Below are 19,693 nucleotides of genomic sequence, written 5' to 3' on the forward strand. Positions count from 1 at the left end.
ATATATTCAATATCTTCTTATAACACCAATTTGCGGTAATGCAGCCTCTATCACACCCCCGAGGAACTTCTGACCAATCATAGTACAATGTTGGATGAATGACATCTTCCAGCGCATGCGCAGTGTTGTCATGTCGCTGTAGCGCGGGAGTTCATTCATAACATGCGAGCAGGAAATACAAAACCAAGAGTTGACAACACTGGTGAAGTAAGTGTAATAGACAAAGCTTTTCAGAGTTAATAACTCCTAATGTGTGTCTGTCTTTTTTGACAAAACTATGCGGATCGTTGACCATTTAGCGGGATTAAAGTTAAAACACGAGTCTTAAAGGCACATTACAGTTTTTAGTACGAAGCTAATCGGTTATCCTTTGGTTTCTATTGAATGTTGAATCGATATTAGTGGATTTTTGTCATATTACAGACTCGTGTTTTTATATGATATACTTTCATTCTGTTCGCACTAGAAAAATAGTATACTTTAGTATACAGTAGTATACTTTACTGTTTACTATAGTAAATTGTAGTATGCTGTAGCGTAGCGTATTATGGTAATTACCACAATGTTAATGTATACTGTGCTATTTTGTAGCTTTAACAAAAGTGAATTGATAAACTGTAGTAAATAACGTACTTTATAGTTAGTATACTTGTAGTATACTTTAATATTTAATGTGAAATGGTAAGGTCAGTAAGATTCAAAAACATAGTATTTAGGAATTTTACTAACGATTGCAATAATAAAAGCTAAACCACAGTATTTGTTATGTGGGATGTTACAGATTTGTGGCTTTATAAGAGTTGCTTTTATTTTATTGTCTCTATCCAGCATTGGTGCCAGTGGTCTGTCCCACACTGTTGATATGGAGGGCGAGTTCTCGCAGTCTCTCACCCCTCCCGTGTCCCCCTCTGTTTTGGATCATTACTGTGATTCTGCCCTCAGTCGACCCTCATGCTTCACCTGTGCATATGAACCGGGCAGAGAAGAGTCTGGAAGATTCTCCTCACATGGCTATATAAGCAGAGGGGCTCTTAAAAGGTACACTGCTTGCTTTTGGGCTTTAGTGAGCTAAACTTTACTATATATATTCAGTATAATAATATATTTCTTTTGTAATGGACTTGTGTTAGTCTGTACATTACATTATCATCTGTTCTCCATGTTTAAGGCTTCTGTTAAAGCTCGATCCAGCTCCCGCAGATTTCGAGGGGGACACGGTTGATATTTTCGACTTTCCATGGGTGACGGAAACAGCGCTGGTTGAATCTACCAAACTTCTGTTTGGCTTGTTGAGGTAGGAGTGCAGGTGTTTTGGCTCTGGAGGAGTGCCATGTTGTCTGCTGAAACAGGAAGGGCGTTAATTTGACAATCTGTCTTTCCTCTCAGACAAAAGGTGTTAAAATTGGAGACGCTGGTGCAGTCCAGCTCGCACGATTTTGGTGAGCATCTGGAAATAGATGTTTTAAAGTTTTTTGCATACCATTGTATTTTAGTTGTACTTTAGTGTGGAGATTCTTGTATGAATAAATTCAAGGTTCACTTTTAAAATATATTAAAGGTGTTTATGTACGAGTAACTGTATTTTGACATTTTCAGGTCAAGCGAGCAGTCTGCACTATGAAGCAGAGGAACTCAGACAGCAGTGTGTGCTGTTTCTCAACTATGTCAAAGTATTCATTCACAGGTACACTGTTTATAGAGCTCCGTTCATATATTTTTGTGATCTCTCTCAACCCATGCTATGACTTGGTTGCATACTTTAATATGATAGATGTAATAATTTCAACAGATAGTTTCATTATGAATAGTGTTTTTTTTTTCAGGTATTTGGAGCCTTCACATTCTACAGATGACGGTCTTGTTCACCCTTATAAAGACCTGGAGGATCAACTTCCCTCTGTCCTTGTGGAGGAGCTATTCAGTATCACTCTACTTATTGGACGTTTAAAAAATTTGCCAGCCAATGTCCAGAGTGCTTTTACGATTCAGCATCAGGGAAAGGTATGAAACACATACCTGGTATATATAATGTGGGTGGAGTTTGGAGGTGGTCGGATGGTCTTTAGGAAATTGAATGCCAAAATATTTTTTTTTAGTACATAATAAAAATCCAGATAATTCACTTACCTCCATGTCATCCAAGATGTCTGTCTTTCTTCAGTCGAAAAAAAAAAGAATAATTTTTGAGAAAAACATTCCAGGACTTTTCTCCATATAGTGGATTTTAGGTTTATAGTTTCAATAAAGATTAAAATTGCAGCTTCAAAGGGCTCTAAACGATCACAACCGAGGCATATAGGTCTTATCTAGCGAAACGATTGTCATTTCCATCCCAAAAAAACCCCACAACTTCTCATCTTGCAGTAGCCGTGTGAAGTGCCAGCGCAACCTTACGTATTACGTTATCACGTCGAGAGGTTAACCATATGTGAAATGCACACTTGCAGACCATTTTAAACAATAACTTAAACAAAGACATTAATAGGTATCATTTCACATACATCAACGTCGAAAGGGTTTTCTTTTCCACACTTGTAAACACTGGAGTGGTAGTTTTGCATACGTAATGTGTGATCTTTCGACATGATTATGTAATACATAAGGTCACACATGACGCATGCATAACTACCCCTTCAGTGTTTACAAGTGCGGAAAAGCGAACCGTTCCAACGTTGTTGTATGTGGAATGATACTAATTGACGCATCACATGGCTAGTGCAAGACGAGAAGTTGTGGTTTAAAAGCACATATTTTAATATTTTTGGTGAAAATGACGATCGATTCACTAGATAAGACCCTTATGCCTCGATTGGGATTGTTTAGAGCCACTTAAAACTGCATTGAAACTGTAAACTCTATGCGATAGACGCGTCAAAAACATGCTATTCGCGTGTTAAAGCCATGCATGAATTTCTAGTCATTCGAAATATTCACTTGGAAATTGCCATCATGGGAGGGGCTTCTGTGACTCCGCTTGCTTCCTGTGATCATGTCACTACTAGAACAACTTCCTGATTGGTTAACATTCCTGATTGGTTAAGTTCAGATTTTTCAACTCATGCACGAAACGCGCCATTCGTGCCGCGCCTTCCTTGTCGCAGGATGCCTATTCGCATCTTTGCATTGACTTAACATGTAAATTCTGTGTCTGGTGTGAATGCACAGTTAAGGTCCACTAAATATGGAGAAAAATCCTGGAATGTTTTCCTCAAAAAAAAAATAAGATATAAACATCTTAGATGACATGGGGGTGAGTAATAATATATCAGAATTTTTTATGAAAGTGGAAAATTCCTTTAAAATAATTTAAACACATCAGTGATATATTTGCAGTATGTTTAATTTCCCAGCAAAAGACTATGTTAACCTCTTTACAGCTCTTTCCTCCATCTTGGCATTTATTGCATCTGCACCTGGACATCCACTGGTCTGTTCTAGAGATCCTGCATCTGTTGGAACAAAGGATGGCGGGTATGTTGCATTTGCTATATATAAGATTTCAGATAACACACTTTGCCCTAAACCTGGCACTGTCATAATGAGATTCTGTTGACCTGGTGGTCCCAACAGGTCAGATAGTTTATGCGCACCAATTTGTGAATTTGACTGGAGAGACGCTCACAAACATCAGCCTGCTTGAGGATCAAGTCAACAACCTGCTCTGTGATCTCATGGGTCTGGCCATGAACAAATACAATAAGGTGTTTTTCATTTTTTTATTTTTTTAAAGTTTGCCTATATGCATGAAGGTAAATAAATAATTATGTCGTGCATTTCATTCATTTTGTTTTTCTAGGTGAGACCAACAGAGATTCTGAGTACCCATCACTATCACTGCCTCTGCACTAAGGAACTATGGATTCTTCTCATTCATTTACTGGAGCACCGGAGCAAAACCATACATACTCAGGTCAGCACCCGTACACACTTTGCATGGATACTACAATTTCAGACGGACTGGTTCTAATTTTTCATCATTACTTCCAGTCTTTTTGGAGTTATATAAATGCCCTGCTCCAGACTGTTCTGAAGGGGGTGCCTTCAGGAGACCGTGACCCCGGGCTCCCCTTGCACTGTAAAGACCCTGAGGGGTTCACTTGGTGGTTGCTTACACACCTGGCCCAGCTTGGGATGCACAACCGAAACGGTGTCATTCAGCAGGAGGTAGTTCGACACTAGCTAGCATGATATTGCCTGTGATTGCATCATTGTAAATGCTTTTAATACTAAAACTAAAGCTATTGATTAGATATAACGGTGTTTGTTTGAAAAGTTGTCTGTTTGTTGTTCTTTCAGAAGCAACTTGAGGATAATTGGGCTTTTGCGATGGAGCTGCTGAAGTCTAGCTGTGATCCAAAGGTGATGATTGGTATAAAACAATTGCAGGTTCATTGCTTTTGCCGAACGCTAGCACGTGTCGGGTGTTTATTTGCTTAATGTGCTTGTTTCTCCTTCCATCTGATGTGTTAGTTTTCCAAACAACATTGTTGGTAAACCTGTCTCTGCAGTGTGTGCACAACAACATGTAATTGTGTTTTAGAGAGCCACCCAAGAAGAGCAAGTTCGAATGATTGTCCATTGCTGCTTAAGTCTCAGCTTAATATGGGGGCCAAACGTCAGTGCTGTGACAACACTCTGGGAATACTATAACAAAAATTTGGTATGTCATTACAGAAAATGTGTATGTGTTTCTATGTGTATTTCCACTCCTTCCAACCAATCGAATTGGAGGATCCAGCTTCATTATTGAAACACAGAATACAATACGTTCAATATATTGAAGGATATTAGATTTGGCATTAATGTTTACATATAGAGCTGACTTAAGATGGATCCTAATCTCTCTCTTGTTGTTTTGTTTGTATGCAGAATGGCTCTTTCACTGTGCCTTGGTTAGGTGTGTCAGGACTGGGTAGCATCAGCAGGTCTCCATTGTGTCTGTTGCAGCAGGCAAAGAGCTGTTGTAGCCCTGCGTCTGTCAGCTCCAGCGTTCACACGCAGCTCTACCGCTCGACCAACTCTTTTCACATCTTCCTACGTATCTTGGCCCTTCACCTAAATCAGGAACATGCTGGCGGCGCCCCCTGGAGACAAATCAAGGGCAGGTGAGAGTCGTGAAAATGCATTTCGCAATTGTATATTAGTTCTCAATTTGAAACCAGATAGATCACATAACTAGCAAACTCACAACCCAGGCATGCTAATCTCAGATCCATTGTCAGTCTGGTTCGACTAAGCTGCACGTCAGAGAGAAGCCGAAATGGATGAAATCCGGATAATGGGTTTTTCCGTCTGGACCGTGCTCAGCTGCACGGCAGGCACGAAGGCTAATTAGCTAACAAGCATATTGGTTAATTCACCTTAACGTACGCGTTCGGGCTTCCAGCAATGACGGGGTGGGGGCTGACTTGGCTGGCTCCAAGACCACCCCAGTCCTCTCCACGACAACACACACGAATGCATGTGCCACACAGGGAGGTGTGGGCCGTGTTGATGCCGCTCCGGCTTGGAGCGCACTCAGTGGGAGGCACAGCGCGCGGCGCATTAATGAGATCAACGGGGAGCGCGTTTAAGCTCGTACTCTGAGAATGAGCAGCATCTGCTCATGACAGACGAGAGAGAGAGAGCTGTCCGTGATAAATAAACAAACAAGCAAAGAATAGCTCGACAGACTTCTGCTAGTCTTTGGCTCATTCTCCACCTCGGGTCAGTCTCTGAGAGCGCGTGCCGCACCGTCGTCTCCGCCTCTCTATCTGTGGCCGGACACCCCGCAGCCGTGCGTGATGTGTTTTTGTCCAAACATTAGATGAATGCTCAAAGGCCTGCTTGTAGTGCAGTTTGTTTGTTATGGAACCTGCAGGATTCTGTTTGGGGCCAAACAGTCAACAGTAGAAAGTGGGGGAGAGGAGGGGGTCGATATTGATTTCTCCTCCTGCGCTGCAGCAAATTGAGCCACACACGACAGCGCCGCTACCACTGTGTGCCTGAGTGTTTCTGACATTTAACATGGTCTTTTAAAGGCAATTCACCGTGGTGCCCGAAGGTTCAAACAACGCTCACACGCATACGCACAAACAAACCTGCACATGCTGCTCACAGGCACGCAGCTCTCCAGGAAAACACAACGTCTGGAGGTTTACCGTGTGTGTGATGTTAGCGGCGAGTTGAGTACTTGGGTTAGAGTGAGTGTGTCATTCGATCCTAATGGGTGCCAACACTTGGTTGTTTCACTGCTTATTAAAGGTACTGTAGCATTTGTGTGGTGGTTCATTAAAATATAGAATGGGAACTAGGTATCCAACAGTACAATACATGTTTTATAATTCAAAAAAGTAAGAACACGTTGAAAATTCAAAGATTTAAAACCTCACCTTCAAGGTCCAGTTCATGCAAATAAGGATATAATCTTACTGTGTAATCTACTCACCCGTATGCATTTACAGATGTATGACTTCCTTTCTTCAGCACAAATGAATACATATATTTTAAAATGCTTTTATGTTATCGTATATGGCAGCTAACATTGTGATGCACAACACAAAGCACGTCAATCCATCACTAAAGAATTGATATATTGTGTAACATTAGTCATGAGATGAGATTCAGAGACACACAAGAACCAATGAGATTGGATGTTATCAACATGCAGCCATATTAAACTTACCTTATGTTAATGTATGTTGTTTTATGGGTACTCAACATTTCAGTTGCTAAAAAAAACCAAAATCGTATTCTCTCACAAACTTATCATTTTGTGTCAGAAGACATATTTTTACCCACTCAAGTCATTTGGATAGCTTCAATGATTGATGTGTGCATTTTGGAGCTTTGCCATGTTTAAGACATGAAGGGATTTCAAAGGAAAGGTTTACCCAAAATTGAAAATTTGCCCAGAATTTGCTCAACTTAAAGGTGCAATGTGGGACTTTTAGAAGGATCTCTTGACAGAAATGTAATATACATAACTATATTATCTGGGGTGTATAAAGACCTTACATAATGAACTTTATTGTTTTTATTACATTAGAATGAGCTGTTTTATCTCCATACGCTCCGGGTCTCCTTACATGGAAGTTGCCGCCATGTTTCTACAGTAAACCCTAAACTAACAAACTGTTCAGCAGAGCACGTTTTGTTCTTTCTTTGGGTGTTTCTCAAACGCAAGGATGCATCCTAAGAAGGCAGCATTTCTCGGCTGCTATGTCATCACACATTGTCGAAGGACATCTCAGTCTGAAGGATGCTCGAATAAAGCCTCTGTTTTGTGCCCTTCATTTGGCCACTTTTGAAGGATGCATGAACTATATTCTTTGTGCCCTCAAATCACCCACAAACCACATTCAAAAACTTCCTCAGAATCAAATTGGCACTTTCGTCACCCAATTTAATTCTAAAATACAAGCCAAACATTGGTAGAAACGAGTGGGCACAGAGTGCATTATCTTATTTTACTTCTCACTTTAAAGTTTTCATGACAAGACCACGGGGCAGATGTTGCCACCACTGATCTATATAAATGACTGGATTGCGCATAGAACGCTTGATGTAACTGCGTGAGGTGAAGCCAGCGCAGAGTTCGAGCGGCCATCTTGGTATACCCAACCGGCAGAGGGCGTCATTGACTTCCATTCAAAATCATGATCAAAATTTACCCCCTTTACAGCGTATCAGTTACACAAAGTTAATTTTTAGGATATGTGTACGTAAATTATTTGTTAATTCTGGTGTTATTTGCAATGTTTATGTTTTAATCTGGCAGGATAATGGATTTATAAAAAAACGTTAAGGTGAGTGTGTCTGCTGCATTTGTTAATGACACGGGTATAAATAAAGTTTTTTTTGACATTCAGCTACACTGTGACGGTCAGCGTTATATCTCTAAATAAGTTTAGGTAAGTTGAAAGTTTAGATAACATAATTACAAAACTAGTAAATTATTGCATGCAAATACGGTACAAAGCATGATTATTTATTTAGATTTCAGAATTAGCACGTTTATTGTCATTAATACTAAATGCTGCGGTCTGACAGCTGATCTGATACTGTAATAAAGAAATAACTGATTAAAACGCAAAATGTACAACTTTCAGTAAATAACTATTTACATGCTTAGGACGTTTGTGTTGTAATTATGTACAGGGTAACTTCACATATAAAAACGAAGACGAGTAAAGTGATGTTTTATCATTAAAATCTGATAACGCCCATTGATTTAATATAACGTTTGGGTATACCAACATGGCGGCGCGGTGGCTTCACGAGTGTGACGTCATGCGCAATCCAGTCATTTATATAGATCAGTGGTTGCCACGGACACTTTTTAGACCGTCTCATTCTAGGGTAAAGTTGCGGAGGACTCTAACCTTGGACCGGCAGAAGGACTGTACTAGGAAGGAAACCTAGTAAGCCTTCCTAGGGTGCGTCCTCATGTTTGAGAAACACCTGTTGTCTCAGATGATGACATGTTTGTCCTGGGGCAACTACTGTAGCTTCTCATTGCGTTTCAAAATTGAGGTTGGTTGCAGTTTGCAATCTCACCACTAGATGCCACTAAAAAACACACATTACACCTTTAATACCATCCTAGGTGTATATGACTTCTTTTCTTCAACTAAACACATTTAATAAAATTTAATTTTATTTATATTGCGCTTTTCACAATTGTTTTACTGTTTCAAAGCAGGTTTACATTAGTAGATGCAGGATTTAGATGAATTTAGAGTTATAGTAAATGATATAATAATATATAAATATAATATAATAAGCAATATTGTAATGGCACTAAATGGTGGCCACATGTTGGAAGCCCATCCACCATCAATGGGAGAAAACTATTCAGATTTGGATATTGTTATTTAGAGATTGATAAGTTACATTTAAATCAATCACTGTGACTGCTTGTTTTGTTACAACACTTGCCAGCTAGTCTCAAGAACCAATGATCGTCTTGCTTACCAACAAGACGCCGGCGTGCCGCCATTATAGACCATACACAACTTACAGTGTTGTTCACATCTAAACATGTCTTATCAATGTTAAAAAATAATCCCAAAATACAAATCTTTTTTACTCAAAAACATAAATCATATACACTTACTGTAGGGTAGTAAATTATGGGCCAATTTTATTTTTTGGTGAACTATTTCTTTAACCTAAAAAAAAAAACAAAGAAACGAATTAAAGCTTCGGGAGTTTTGAGAAAAAAATCTTGCAAATTTGTGACATTGTGTTAATTACCATTTTGTACTGAAGATCTGAGTAAACCAAACAAGAGATTATTTGGAACATTATTAGGCTGTTAAAAATTTGGGGGTCAATGCCAGCTCATGTGCATGCTGTCTATAAAGCAAATACTAAAAAAATAAATTTTTAGTGAAAATGTTATACTTTAGATGAAATTACAAAATAGAAGAGTTTATGGAAGTTTAATTCTTTTCACAATGTGACCACATATCTATCTCGCCTCTTTTCTCCTTAGACTCTACTCAAAGTTCCACCAGAGGCGAATGACAGAGCTTTCAGACACAGGCCTGCTGCACTTCCTGCTGCTCTTCCTGGTCCTGGCGCAGTGTGCTGAGCTCGAGGACGTGGCCAGCCGAGCGTGTGACTTGCTTGCCATGCTGCCGGCTGACTCCATGCCCCCAGCCCTGCGCTCGCTGCAGTGGAGGGGCCAGCTGGCTCTTGTGCTACTCTATTTGGAGAAAGGATTAGACGTTGGCGCGTTGGCGGAGCAGTTGGCCGCCTACTTTAGCCAAACGGCCCGCGAGTTCTACCTGAAGACCACAGAGCCTTCTCGCAAGCTAGCTCTCTGGGTACCACTTAGCTCATACCTGGAAGGAGTGAGTGAGGTGTTTGAAACGAGCCCTAATCTTATGCTTTCAGAGGAGAGGCTTCTGAACGATGGCTTTGGACTGTTGCTGCCTGCCTGCCGCCAGTCTGAGCTCAGCTCCGCTTTGGGCTTCCTACAGACCGTGTTGGCGCAGTTACGGTGAGTGAGTACTTTTGGGCGATAAGATGTGTTACTTTCTCACACACACACACACACACACACACACACACACACACACACACACACACACACACACGCATTTACTCTCATCCAAAAACAAAAACGCAGGGGCCTGCAGGGATCTCAGACGCTTAAAGATATGGCACCATGACCCTTATGCAGCTCAAATCTCTCCCCTTGCCCCTTGTATGTTTACAAAGGTTTGATTGTGCAGTAGTTTTTGCAAAGCATAGAGATAAGCTTATCCATTGTGCTCAGAGGCCCCATCGGGTCCCCCGTGCGTCTCTCAGGGCCCACGGCACTCGGGTCGGCCCTTACAGGTGCCTGGACGAAAGCTGTGTTGAGTTTCGACCCATGGGTCTGGTGCTGGCGTGGGACCATTGAGTGTGGAGTGAGCTGAGGGGAGGGAAAGCATGATGTAAGAGTTCATGGAACGGACATTGGTGTGCTTTACACAGATAGGACGGTCAGGATGGCAAGGGTGCGATCGGGTAAGGTTAGGTCTAAGTTTGTGTGTGGATAGTAGAGCATAGCAGCTGAGTGAAACTTTCTGTAGTCACACCCTTATACAAATTTTCAGGTGTCCTTTTTAATGATGCGGTCGACTTCTAGCATGCAAAATGTTAATGCAGGCTCATTCGCTAAATTGTTGTTTTTTTATTTTTGGGTTTAACGCAGTTTTCTCCCACAGTCCAAAAACATCCAGGTTTGGTGAACTGGAGATGCCAAATTGTCCCTTTTCCCCAATTTAACTTGTAAATTAACTTTTTTTTTTTAACACACGCCTGCTTTCCTGTCTGCAGCATTCGTATAAAAAGTATAGTCTGACCGCGGCATCCCTAACACCACTAATTCCCACAATTCCTAGCCAGAATCTTGAGGTGGGAGGCCATTCATTTGCACTTTAATAGACCATAATCCCAGGTGAGCAAGCATCCTGATTAGGCTCACGTTGCCACCAAAATCACACTGACCCAGAGACGGGCGGCGTGTAGACGTGTCTACGCAAATGACTTCTAATTTCTCCATTGTTTTGTTGTATCGTTTTTATTAATGCGTTTTCACTGACGCAATTAATGCAATATTATGTGGTCCCTAAATTGAACCCTGGCTTCATTACGGCTGTTAGGCTGGAGGTGGTGCATGCAAGCCTTGTGAAAATTAGCCAGCTTGCAGCTACAGGGCGACGTAAGGGAGGCTGTAACTGACGGATGATTCACGCAGATAACACAGGCCAATCTCTAGTCACACTCTAATTCTCCTCATCGCATTCCCAACATGATCCACCGTGTGTGTGCGGTGGGATCGCAGTGGTGACTCCGGCAGCTCGACGGCCCCTTGCCAAGCAACTAATCGAGTTCTTGCCAATCGATTAATCGGATTCCTGCCTGCAGCGCTTTTGCTGCGTGCCCTGTTTCCGTACAGGGCAACGGGGAGCAGGTCGACGTGAAGGCCATCGAGGGAGGTGGTGAGCGTTACATGTTGTGCATGTCTCAGTTTTACCAAGACGAAAATTCATCAGCAGGGGATGTTTGACAAGCCATGAAAGTAACAAAGAGGTATTTTGCAAAACCAGTAAGCCATCATCATCATCATTACCCCACAATAGTATATCCACTTGGGGTATCATTCAACACTGTAACACTACCATAGACTGTGCCCGAATTTTAAATGAAGGTTGTGCTTTTTTATCAAAGGTTTTATATTTTAGATAAAATAGTGAATGGGGTATGATTCCTTAAGCCTGTGTTTTCAACCTATGGTTGGTTAAAATATGGAAAAATTCAAGCGTTAGTTTTTTAAATTAACCTATGCAGAGTTGTTTCAACTTGTGGGTGGGTCAAATATGGGTATTTTCAAGTTTCCTTTAAATGGGAAAAATATTAAAAACTCTTTGGTTATTTTTTAGCACGATGCTAATGGTCTAATCAGATTCAATTGATTATGCTAAGCTATGCTAAAAGTGGTACTGCCAGACCCAGAGATCAGCTGAATGGATTCCAAAATGGTAAAAATCAAATGTTTAACTCTAGGGGAGCTGGAAAATGAGTATATTTTCAAAAAAAGTGGAGTTTCCCTTTAAGCCAACGGTTGGGTTTGTCCATATTTTACCCAACCATGCATTAAAACAACTCCGCATAGGTTTATTTGAAACTCAAAGATTGCGTTTGTCCCTACTTTAACCCATGTATGTTTCTGTGGTGCAAGTCTGCACTGCAATCCGTGGAGAGATTAAACCAGTGTTCAGATGGTATGCCGTGTACGTATGCCATGTATGTGTGTGTAAGACGCTGCAGCGAGGGGATTAAGTGGGGTCTTTGACGATGTCTCATACAATGAGGGTTGATGGGTGTGAAAGGCCCATTCCGCCGCGGTAACGAAGCTAATGAATTCACTCTCTAATCGATTGTCTCAGCTCTCCATGGATTAGACGCAACCTTGCTGGAAGGCTGGAAGGTGCACGCGCTGGCGCGTGTGCTCGCCCCAGCCTTCCCCAGCGTTCTCACTTTCATCGCTGAGAATGATGGGACAGGAGGATCATCTCCCGTCTAAATGAGATTACAGCCCCTTCAGCTGCTTATCTGTGCTAATGCCAGCCACTGCGGAGCTAGACTCACTCTCAGCCTTCCATTGAGACCCAACCGCACAGCTACCACCAGGCCACTGAGGGACCCGCTCGCCCCACACCAACAAGCATGGCCTAATCCCTCTGTCCGGAGAGATGAAAAGAATCCAGAGAAAAAGAGAGGGCTGGAGATAATACAGATGGAGCGAGACAAGCGGCAGAATGATTTCAGAAGGTTGGAGAGAGAAATGGAAACAGGAAAGATGATTTGGGGAATTAAACACACTTTAGTGAGGTTGGCGGAGTAAAAGAAGAGAGGGATAATATTTTAAATGACCTGACATGAAACTTGAGCTCAGCAACGTGCTGAATACCGAAGATTGTTGGCTTTTGATGTTCCTGTGGCTCGGATGGTAGAGCAATGCAAAAGGTCACGGGTTCGAGCCACAGTGTAAACTCCGATATCTATGCACTGAAAACATGAAACCAGGGTGACGAGCTTCAGGTTGTGTGTGCTTGGTATTAACCTCTTCTCTTTTTCTCTCTCACAGGAGAGTTCAGCAGCGCTGCAGCCAGCCACCTCACGCCACAGACTCTCCCGGTCGGGCTCCGATCCCCAGCGTAGCTAAAGAGCGCCACCAAGCGGTGGCAGCGACACTCTGGTCCCACTTCTTTCCCTTCCTGTGCAGTATGAGGCTCTCGCAGACCCCCCCGCCTCAGCTCGCGGACGCCGCAGCAGGTCGGGGAAACAGAGAAAATGAACTCTTGTTCTCTCAGGGACTCTCTTTGCATGGCTGCTTTTTCTCTATGGGCTCTGCTCTAAAAGAGCTGAATAGAAGGCGATTGCATGCACACGCAGCTGTTCTGTTGCACACATCCAGGAAAATTCACACAAATGTCATCAGTGTGGTGGTTTTATTTTTTCACTGATAGTTTTCAATGATTTGTTTCTAATAATGCTTATTCTACCTCATTTCACACCTCACAATAAGGTTAGGTATGTAGAATCTAAATATCTGAAGTCATGTTTTTGTGAACAAGAAAGGGTCTGAGATCACTTCAGTTCTGAACAGGACCAAAAAAAGAACTGGGTCCTTTTTTTTTGAGTCCACTGTATTGTGAACACCAAAAGGACGGAGGTCACATTCGGGTAGTTCCTCTTCTGGTTTACTTTAAAGGGATAGTTCACCCAAAAATAAAAATAATGTCATTAATGTCTTTCCAAACTCGTAAGACCTCCGTTCATCTTCGGAACACAGTTTAAGATGTTTTATATTTAGTCCGAGAGCTTGTTGACCCTTCATTGAAAATGTATGTGCGGTACATTGGCCATGTTCAGAAAGGTAATAAAAACATCATCGAAGTAGTCCATGTGACATTAGTGGGTCAGTTAAAATGTGATGAAGCATAGAAAATACATTTAGGTCCAAAAACAAAAAAAATTACGACTTTATTCAACATTGTCTTCTCTTCCACATCTGTTGTGAAGCGCATGCGCGAGACTAAAGTCACATGACTGCAGCGACGCGGATGAGGTATGACGCGGCTGACGTGTTATCCGGTGTCCCCCAGCTGTTTTTTTTTTTTTGTGCGCCGGGGCTTCTTCTGAGGGAGACGCACGCTGTAAGTTTGAAAAAAACTTCGCAAACATGTCTGAGGATAACACGTCATCCACGTCACTGCAGTCACATGACTTTAGTCTCGCACATGCGCTTCACAATAGACGCGGAAGAGAAGACAATGGTAATTTTTTGGACAACTGTATTTTTGATGCTTCAACACATTCTGACTGACCCACTGATGTCACATGGACTACTTTGATGATGTTTTTATTACCTTTCTGGACATGGACACGGACCGTATACGTACGTAGCTTTTCAATGAAGGGTCAACAAGCTCTCGGACTAAATATAAAACATCTTAAACTGTGTTCCGAAGATGAACGGAGGTCTTACGAGCTTGGAACGACATTAATGACATTATTTTCATTTTTAGGGGAACTATCCCTTTAGGTAAACCGGGTTTGGTTCTTTTAAAATGAACTATATGTGAAAACACCACTTAGGGGCTAATCACACCATGTGATCAGCCCTTAAGCAAGCCATGGGTGTGACTCTAAATAGATTATCAGGCTAGACTTCATCACAAATGTTTCAAATCTAATAACTGTTCAACTGGCATAGCATGCCGCTAGCAACACATAGATCATGTGTTTGATTCTCATGAAATGCACTAAAAGTCACTTAAGATATCAAATATATGTGTTTGTTAATAGGCTTCACACTGCTGGCATTAGACATGCCTGGCTCCGCCCCTCAGAAGCTCCAGCCCCACCCCATCCAGTCCATCATGCAGTGCTTTGGCTGGGATGAGATGGTCCACCCCTTGCTGGTAACCCACTATCTAAATCACCTGCTACAAAACGGGTGAGCCTCTTAATTTTCTTTTTCTTGTGTGGTTGGTATTATTTTTTGGCTTGGCCTTAGTTGTTCTGCTTTCCCACAGAGAGCTGGTCACTTGGGTCAGCTCTGGACCAGGCTCAGGTTCAGCCCAGGCTTTGTGTGTGCGTGCCTGGATCCGCTGTGTTTTACAGCAATACCTTCATAAAAGCCAAGATGCCCCAGACACAAGAGCAGGTTAGTCCTAAGAGCAAATGCCATAGTGGTTTAAGCTCATAAGACATTTGCTGCTTCAGTCTCCACAAGGAGCAAGCTGGATGCCCCACTTATATTGAGGTGTAGTCAACCAAAATATAAAAATTCTGTCACGTTGATTTGGCACGCAACAGAATATTATTTAGCTTGATCACGACTTTCATTGGTTAAAAACTGACTTTGGAATAACATCAGGTTTGCAATTTTTGTGGTCCACAACTGAATCAGTATTTTTGAAATGTTTTTGTCGGATCAGACCAAGCAGCTGTGGTATGTGGTTCTGTGTTCAGGCAGAAATCTGGATGAACAGCTGGCTGAGTTAACCAGACAGGTCCTCCGGCTTCCAGAAGTAGAGTCTGTGCTCCAGAAAGCAAGCTTGCATTCTGCTGCTGTCAAAGAACCAAAACCTGCAATGGCTTTGTTCATCAAGGTACACGCACACACTCACATTTTATTCCTGATCAAATATGTTAACCATCCCGAATTTCCATCATCATGTTTGGTTATGTTTAACTAGGCTGTGGGCCGATCATACTGTGAGCTCCAGAATCTCGCAGAGCGCTCTACAATGGTGTCTCGAGCCCTGGAATATGTCGGCGACATCCTTAAATACATCAAGCCATACCTTTTGAACAAAAGCCGAGAGGGTCTACAGCTTTCCTATTGGATTGTTGGTAAGTGCCATTGTGCGTACTGAATGGCCTGTATGTTCAAACTTGTATGCAGTCAATTCTGGTCCACTTTACATGATGAATTCCATTTGTAAGGAATCAAATTTTGTTTGTCTTATCTAAGGCTGTGACTGTAAAATTAAATGCAAATTGTATTTGTTCACATAATAAAAGATGGTCTATTTTTTTCCAGGCTGCTTGGTCAAGCACTGGAGCCACCTGTTGGCCACCACCAAAGCTCAACAGCTGCTCTTCCGCATTGTAGATGTGCTGCTGCTACCCCACGCTCTCCTCCAGCAGGACAGTGGTGCACACGCTCAAATGCTGTCGGCCATAAAAGACAGTCTGCCCCTCTTCCTACAGGTGAAAGAACCTTTACAATGCCTATTCTGTTTAAATCCAGGTAACAGACTTGTTTTGATGTAACTAACTAAGATTATTTTAACATTTCTAGGGTTTATCTGTAGCAATGGGTGCGTCCCAGTCTCAGGGGGCGTACCTGAAGCAGCAGCTGCACAGTGTTATCAACCAATATCTGAGCCGCTTCCTCCCAGCTACGCCTTCTACTGGGGCGGTGGTCAATCATCCTGTCCTGCTGGCAGCCTGCGAAACGACAACCACCCCTCAGGGGGAAAAACTTAGGAGAAGCATTCTGCAGGTGTTGAGGTATGAATTGTACCAGTGTTTTATTAAAAAAGATTTGCATGTTTGATTGACAGATACTTCATATTTGAGCAATAAAGAAATATGAACCGAATTATATGGCATAGACAGTACTGGGTATATATATATATATATATATATATATATAGATAGATAGATAATACTGGGACATAAATATAATAAAAATGCTGAAATAAATTCTGTTATTTTGTTCTGTCTCTGCAGAGATAACTTCCTCCAGTTTAAAGGCCACGCCCCTCCTCCTCGACTGGCAGCTGTTCTGTCTTTCCTATTGGAGCTGTTGAAAAGAAACAATGATACAGACGCCACCCTTCTCACAATACCCCTCCCTTTGGTGCTGCGCTGTCTGATGCTGGTCAACGAACCTCAGGGTAGGCAGGGACATATCACGGTGTCATGTGACCCACTTATTAATTTTGTTTGGGGATTGTTTTTATTAATAAGGATAATGTAAGAGTAGACACTGGGGGAACATATGAATGGGTAAGAACCCATGCCAGACTCTAAGGGGTTGTGCACACCAAAACTTTTAAACGCGGCTAAAACGCTTGGAGGACACCGCTTGCCAGCTGTTTTTTCAGCTGAGCGCCAGTTTCTTAAAGGAATAGTCTACCCTTTTGCCATATTAAACTATGTTATTACCTCAACCTAGACAAATTAATACATACCTATCTTTTTTCAAAGCTTGCACTGTACAGCGTGTTGTGAATATGTTAGCATTTAGCCTAGCCCCATTCATTCCTTTGGTACCAAACAGGGAAGCCACCAAACACTTCCGTGTTTTCCCTATTTAAAGACTATTACATGAGGAGTTATACCAGTAAGTATGGTGCCACAAAATAAAAAAATTTTTGGATCCTTAGGAATGAATGGGGCTAGGCTAAAGGTTATCACATTCACAACACGCTTTACAGTGCACGCATTGAAAAAAGATAGGTATGTATTAATTTGTCTAGGTTGAGGTAATAACATAGTTTGTTAGTTATGGCAAAAGGGTAGACTATTACTTTAAGCCGAGCCCTTTGGTAGCTGTGATACTTGAGCTGTGAGCCGGTTGGTTGGTGTAATTTTTCCCGCCCTTCCCCCGCTGTGATTGGATGGCCGTGTGAGATCTGACATTGACGAGCGCAGCTTTTCACCCAAAGTTGGATCTCTTTTTAACTCTCGACACTCAGCTTGGGAAAAAACGCTAGTTGCGGGCTTATTTGAAAAACGCAGAGCTTCCATTGGAAACGATTGAAAACATGCACCGGCCGTGGGAGTAAAAGCTTTGGTGTGCACGCCCCCTAACTCTGGTCAGACACATAAAAGACAAACCACATGACCTGTCAGCACATGCACACTACCTACCATTCCACATCTGTAACAACCCACTTACAAAGTAAACCTTGATAGTGTGGACTCCAATTGTCCGTGGCCTGGCAAATTCATGAATATTTGTATATTATATTGTATATTTATTTTAATACTTTATAGCATCCACATTGGTGGAAGAAAATGCATATCAATCTCAAAGATATCTTGCATAATGTTTGCAGGAATATTTTGTACACTTCAAGGAAAGCAGTACCATCTGACCTTTTGTGAAAAAAATAATGCATTTGCTTAAGTTTGATTAGTGATCAAAAATATTCCTGTATATAGAAGTAAAAAAATAGATTTCCATGTTTAAATTGATTTTAAATACCAGATTTAAAGAGCACATTGACTACCACTGTGCCTTACATTACTAGAATACTAATAACAAACAGCAGGGCATTAACCGTTACATATCAGCAGAGGTCAGCTTTGATTACAAACCTCTTAACTGCTGCTCACATTTAAAACGAAGAATGTTTCATTGTTTATATTATAATGAAATCCCTGCGGGTGTTTCTTTCAGTAAAGAGACTGAGCACAGAGATTACACAGCTCGTCATAGAGAGATGCACTGCTGCGGCTGGAGAACAGCCGTGCGAGCATACAACTACTGTACTACGGTAAGTCCCCCCCTACATTGCTTTGAAGACTGCACTAACCCAGACCCACCTGCTGATGGTTTGTATGGTTTCTCCTTTTTCCCAGGGCCTTTGTGGAAGAGAATGAAGGTGTATACGACCAGCAAGTGTATAATGTTCTGGAGGTTGTAGCCGTCCTTCACCCCGCCACAGTGACGGCTCTTATTCCCTTTCTGTCACTGAGCCTTAGAAAGACAGAGAGCAAGAGAGGCCTGGGAAAGAACTCCTCACTCAGGTACAGCAACAGTAGCCAAAAAGTCAGCTCAAAAGAAACTTGAAGCTCAAACAGAACGCTGAATGCCATTTTGTTACTTAAGTGTAGTTTAACATCCCCATCTCATTTTAAAGGTGCAAATCTAATTGTAAAGCACGCCTTGCAAAATGTTTATTCAAGACACCAAGAAATGTGCAGGCCAGAGTGTCTAATGTTCCTTATTCTGTTTTAGGAATGGCTATAAGAAGCTGCTGGCCCTGCTTGGAGATGGTGGTCAGGCTGAGATGATCAGTTTAGAAGAAGACTGACTTCACGTCAAGTCCAACTTCAGTTTCTTCATTAATTCTCAGACCTCTGTAAATAATGTACAGTTGCTAGTGTAGCCGTGTGTGTTTTGTGCAATAAACTTTAAACATTGTTTGTTTGAATGCCCATGTTTCCCTTTGAGTTGCTTTATCAAATGTGTGATGTAAATCTGTCTGCACTAGTGTTGTAAATAGATAGTTTTTAAAGGGGCACTGTGTAGATTTTAGTGACATCTAGTGGTAAGGTTGCGAATTGCAACAATCATCTCAGTCCATCGCTCACCCTTCCCTTTCGAAGCACATTGAGAAGCTACAGTAGCCGCCACAGGACAAATATGTCCTGAGACAAAAATAGTGATGAAACGCACTCTGTAGAGCAGTTTGTCCATTTAGGGCTACTGTAGAAACATGGTGGCACAAAATGGCGATTTCCATGTAAGGGGACCCATATATTGTATGTAGATAAAAATGGCTCATTTGAAGATAATAAAAACATAATGGTTTATTATGGAAGGTCTTATACACCACTAAAAACATAGTTTATGTATAAGATATTGCATTTTCGTCAATAGATCCTCCTAAATTTTACACAC

At 41.7% G+C, this 19,693-nt stretch overlaps 1 protein-coding gene across 1 annotated transcript; it reads left to right on the forward strand.

Annotated features, from left to right (window-relative positions):
- The first annotated feature begins 119 nt into the window (after window positions 1-119).
- On the forward strand, window positions 120-19,190 carry mms22l (MMS22-like, DNA repair protein). The gene is made up of 25 exons (XM_065299065.1): window positions 120-207; window positions 829-1,038; window positions 1,169-1,294; window positions 1,387-1,439; window positions 1,597-1,684; window positions 1,824-2,001; window positions 3,378-3,471; window positions 3,571-3,701; window positions 3,797-3,910; window positions 3,988-4,164; window positions 4,297-4,359; window positions 4,541-4,660; window positions 4,870-5,105; window positions 9,479-9,988; window positions 13,127-13,314; window positions 14,851-15,001; window positions 15,081-15,211; window positions 15,520-15,659; window positions 15,747-15,903; window positions 16,094-16,263; window positions 16,355-16,566; window positions 16,789-16,955; window positions 18,467-18,563; window positions 18,649-18,816; window positions 19,028-19,190. Exons 2-25 carry the CDS (start codon window positions 863-865, stop codon window positions 19,101-19,103), a joined length of 3,723 nt encoding a protein of 1,240 aa, XP_065155137.1. The 5' UTR covers window positions 120-207; window positions 829-862; the 3' UTR covers window positions 19,104-19,190.
- Window positions 19,191-19,693: the final 503 nt, after the last annotated feature.

Source organism: Paramisgurnus dabryanus, chromosome 13, assembly GCF_030506205.2.
Source record: "Paramisgurnus dabryanus chromosome 13, PD_genome_1.1, whole genome shotgun sequence".
NCBI lineage: Eukaryota > Metazoa > Chordata > Actinopteri > Cypriniformes > Cobitidae > Paramisgurnus > Paramisgurnus dabryanus.

Bases quoted from the DNA above. Each gene is read 5' to 3' on its own strand.
- mms22l (XM_065299065.1), top strand. From the start codon at position 863: ATGGAGGGCGAGTTCTCGCAGTCTCTCACCCCTCCCGTGTCCCCCTCT. The intron at 2,002-3,377 runs GTATGAAACACA...ACCTCTTTACAG, and splicing joins CGATTCAGCATCAGGGAAAG to CTCTTTCCTCCATCTTGGCA. The intron at 3,472-3,570 runs GTATGTTGCATT...TGGTCCCAACAG, and splicing joins GTTGGAACAAAGGATGGCGG to GTCAGATAGTTTATGCGCAC.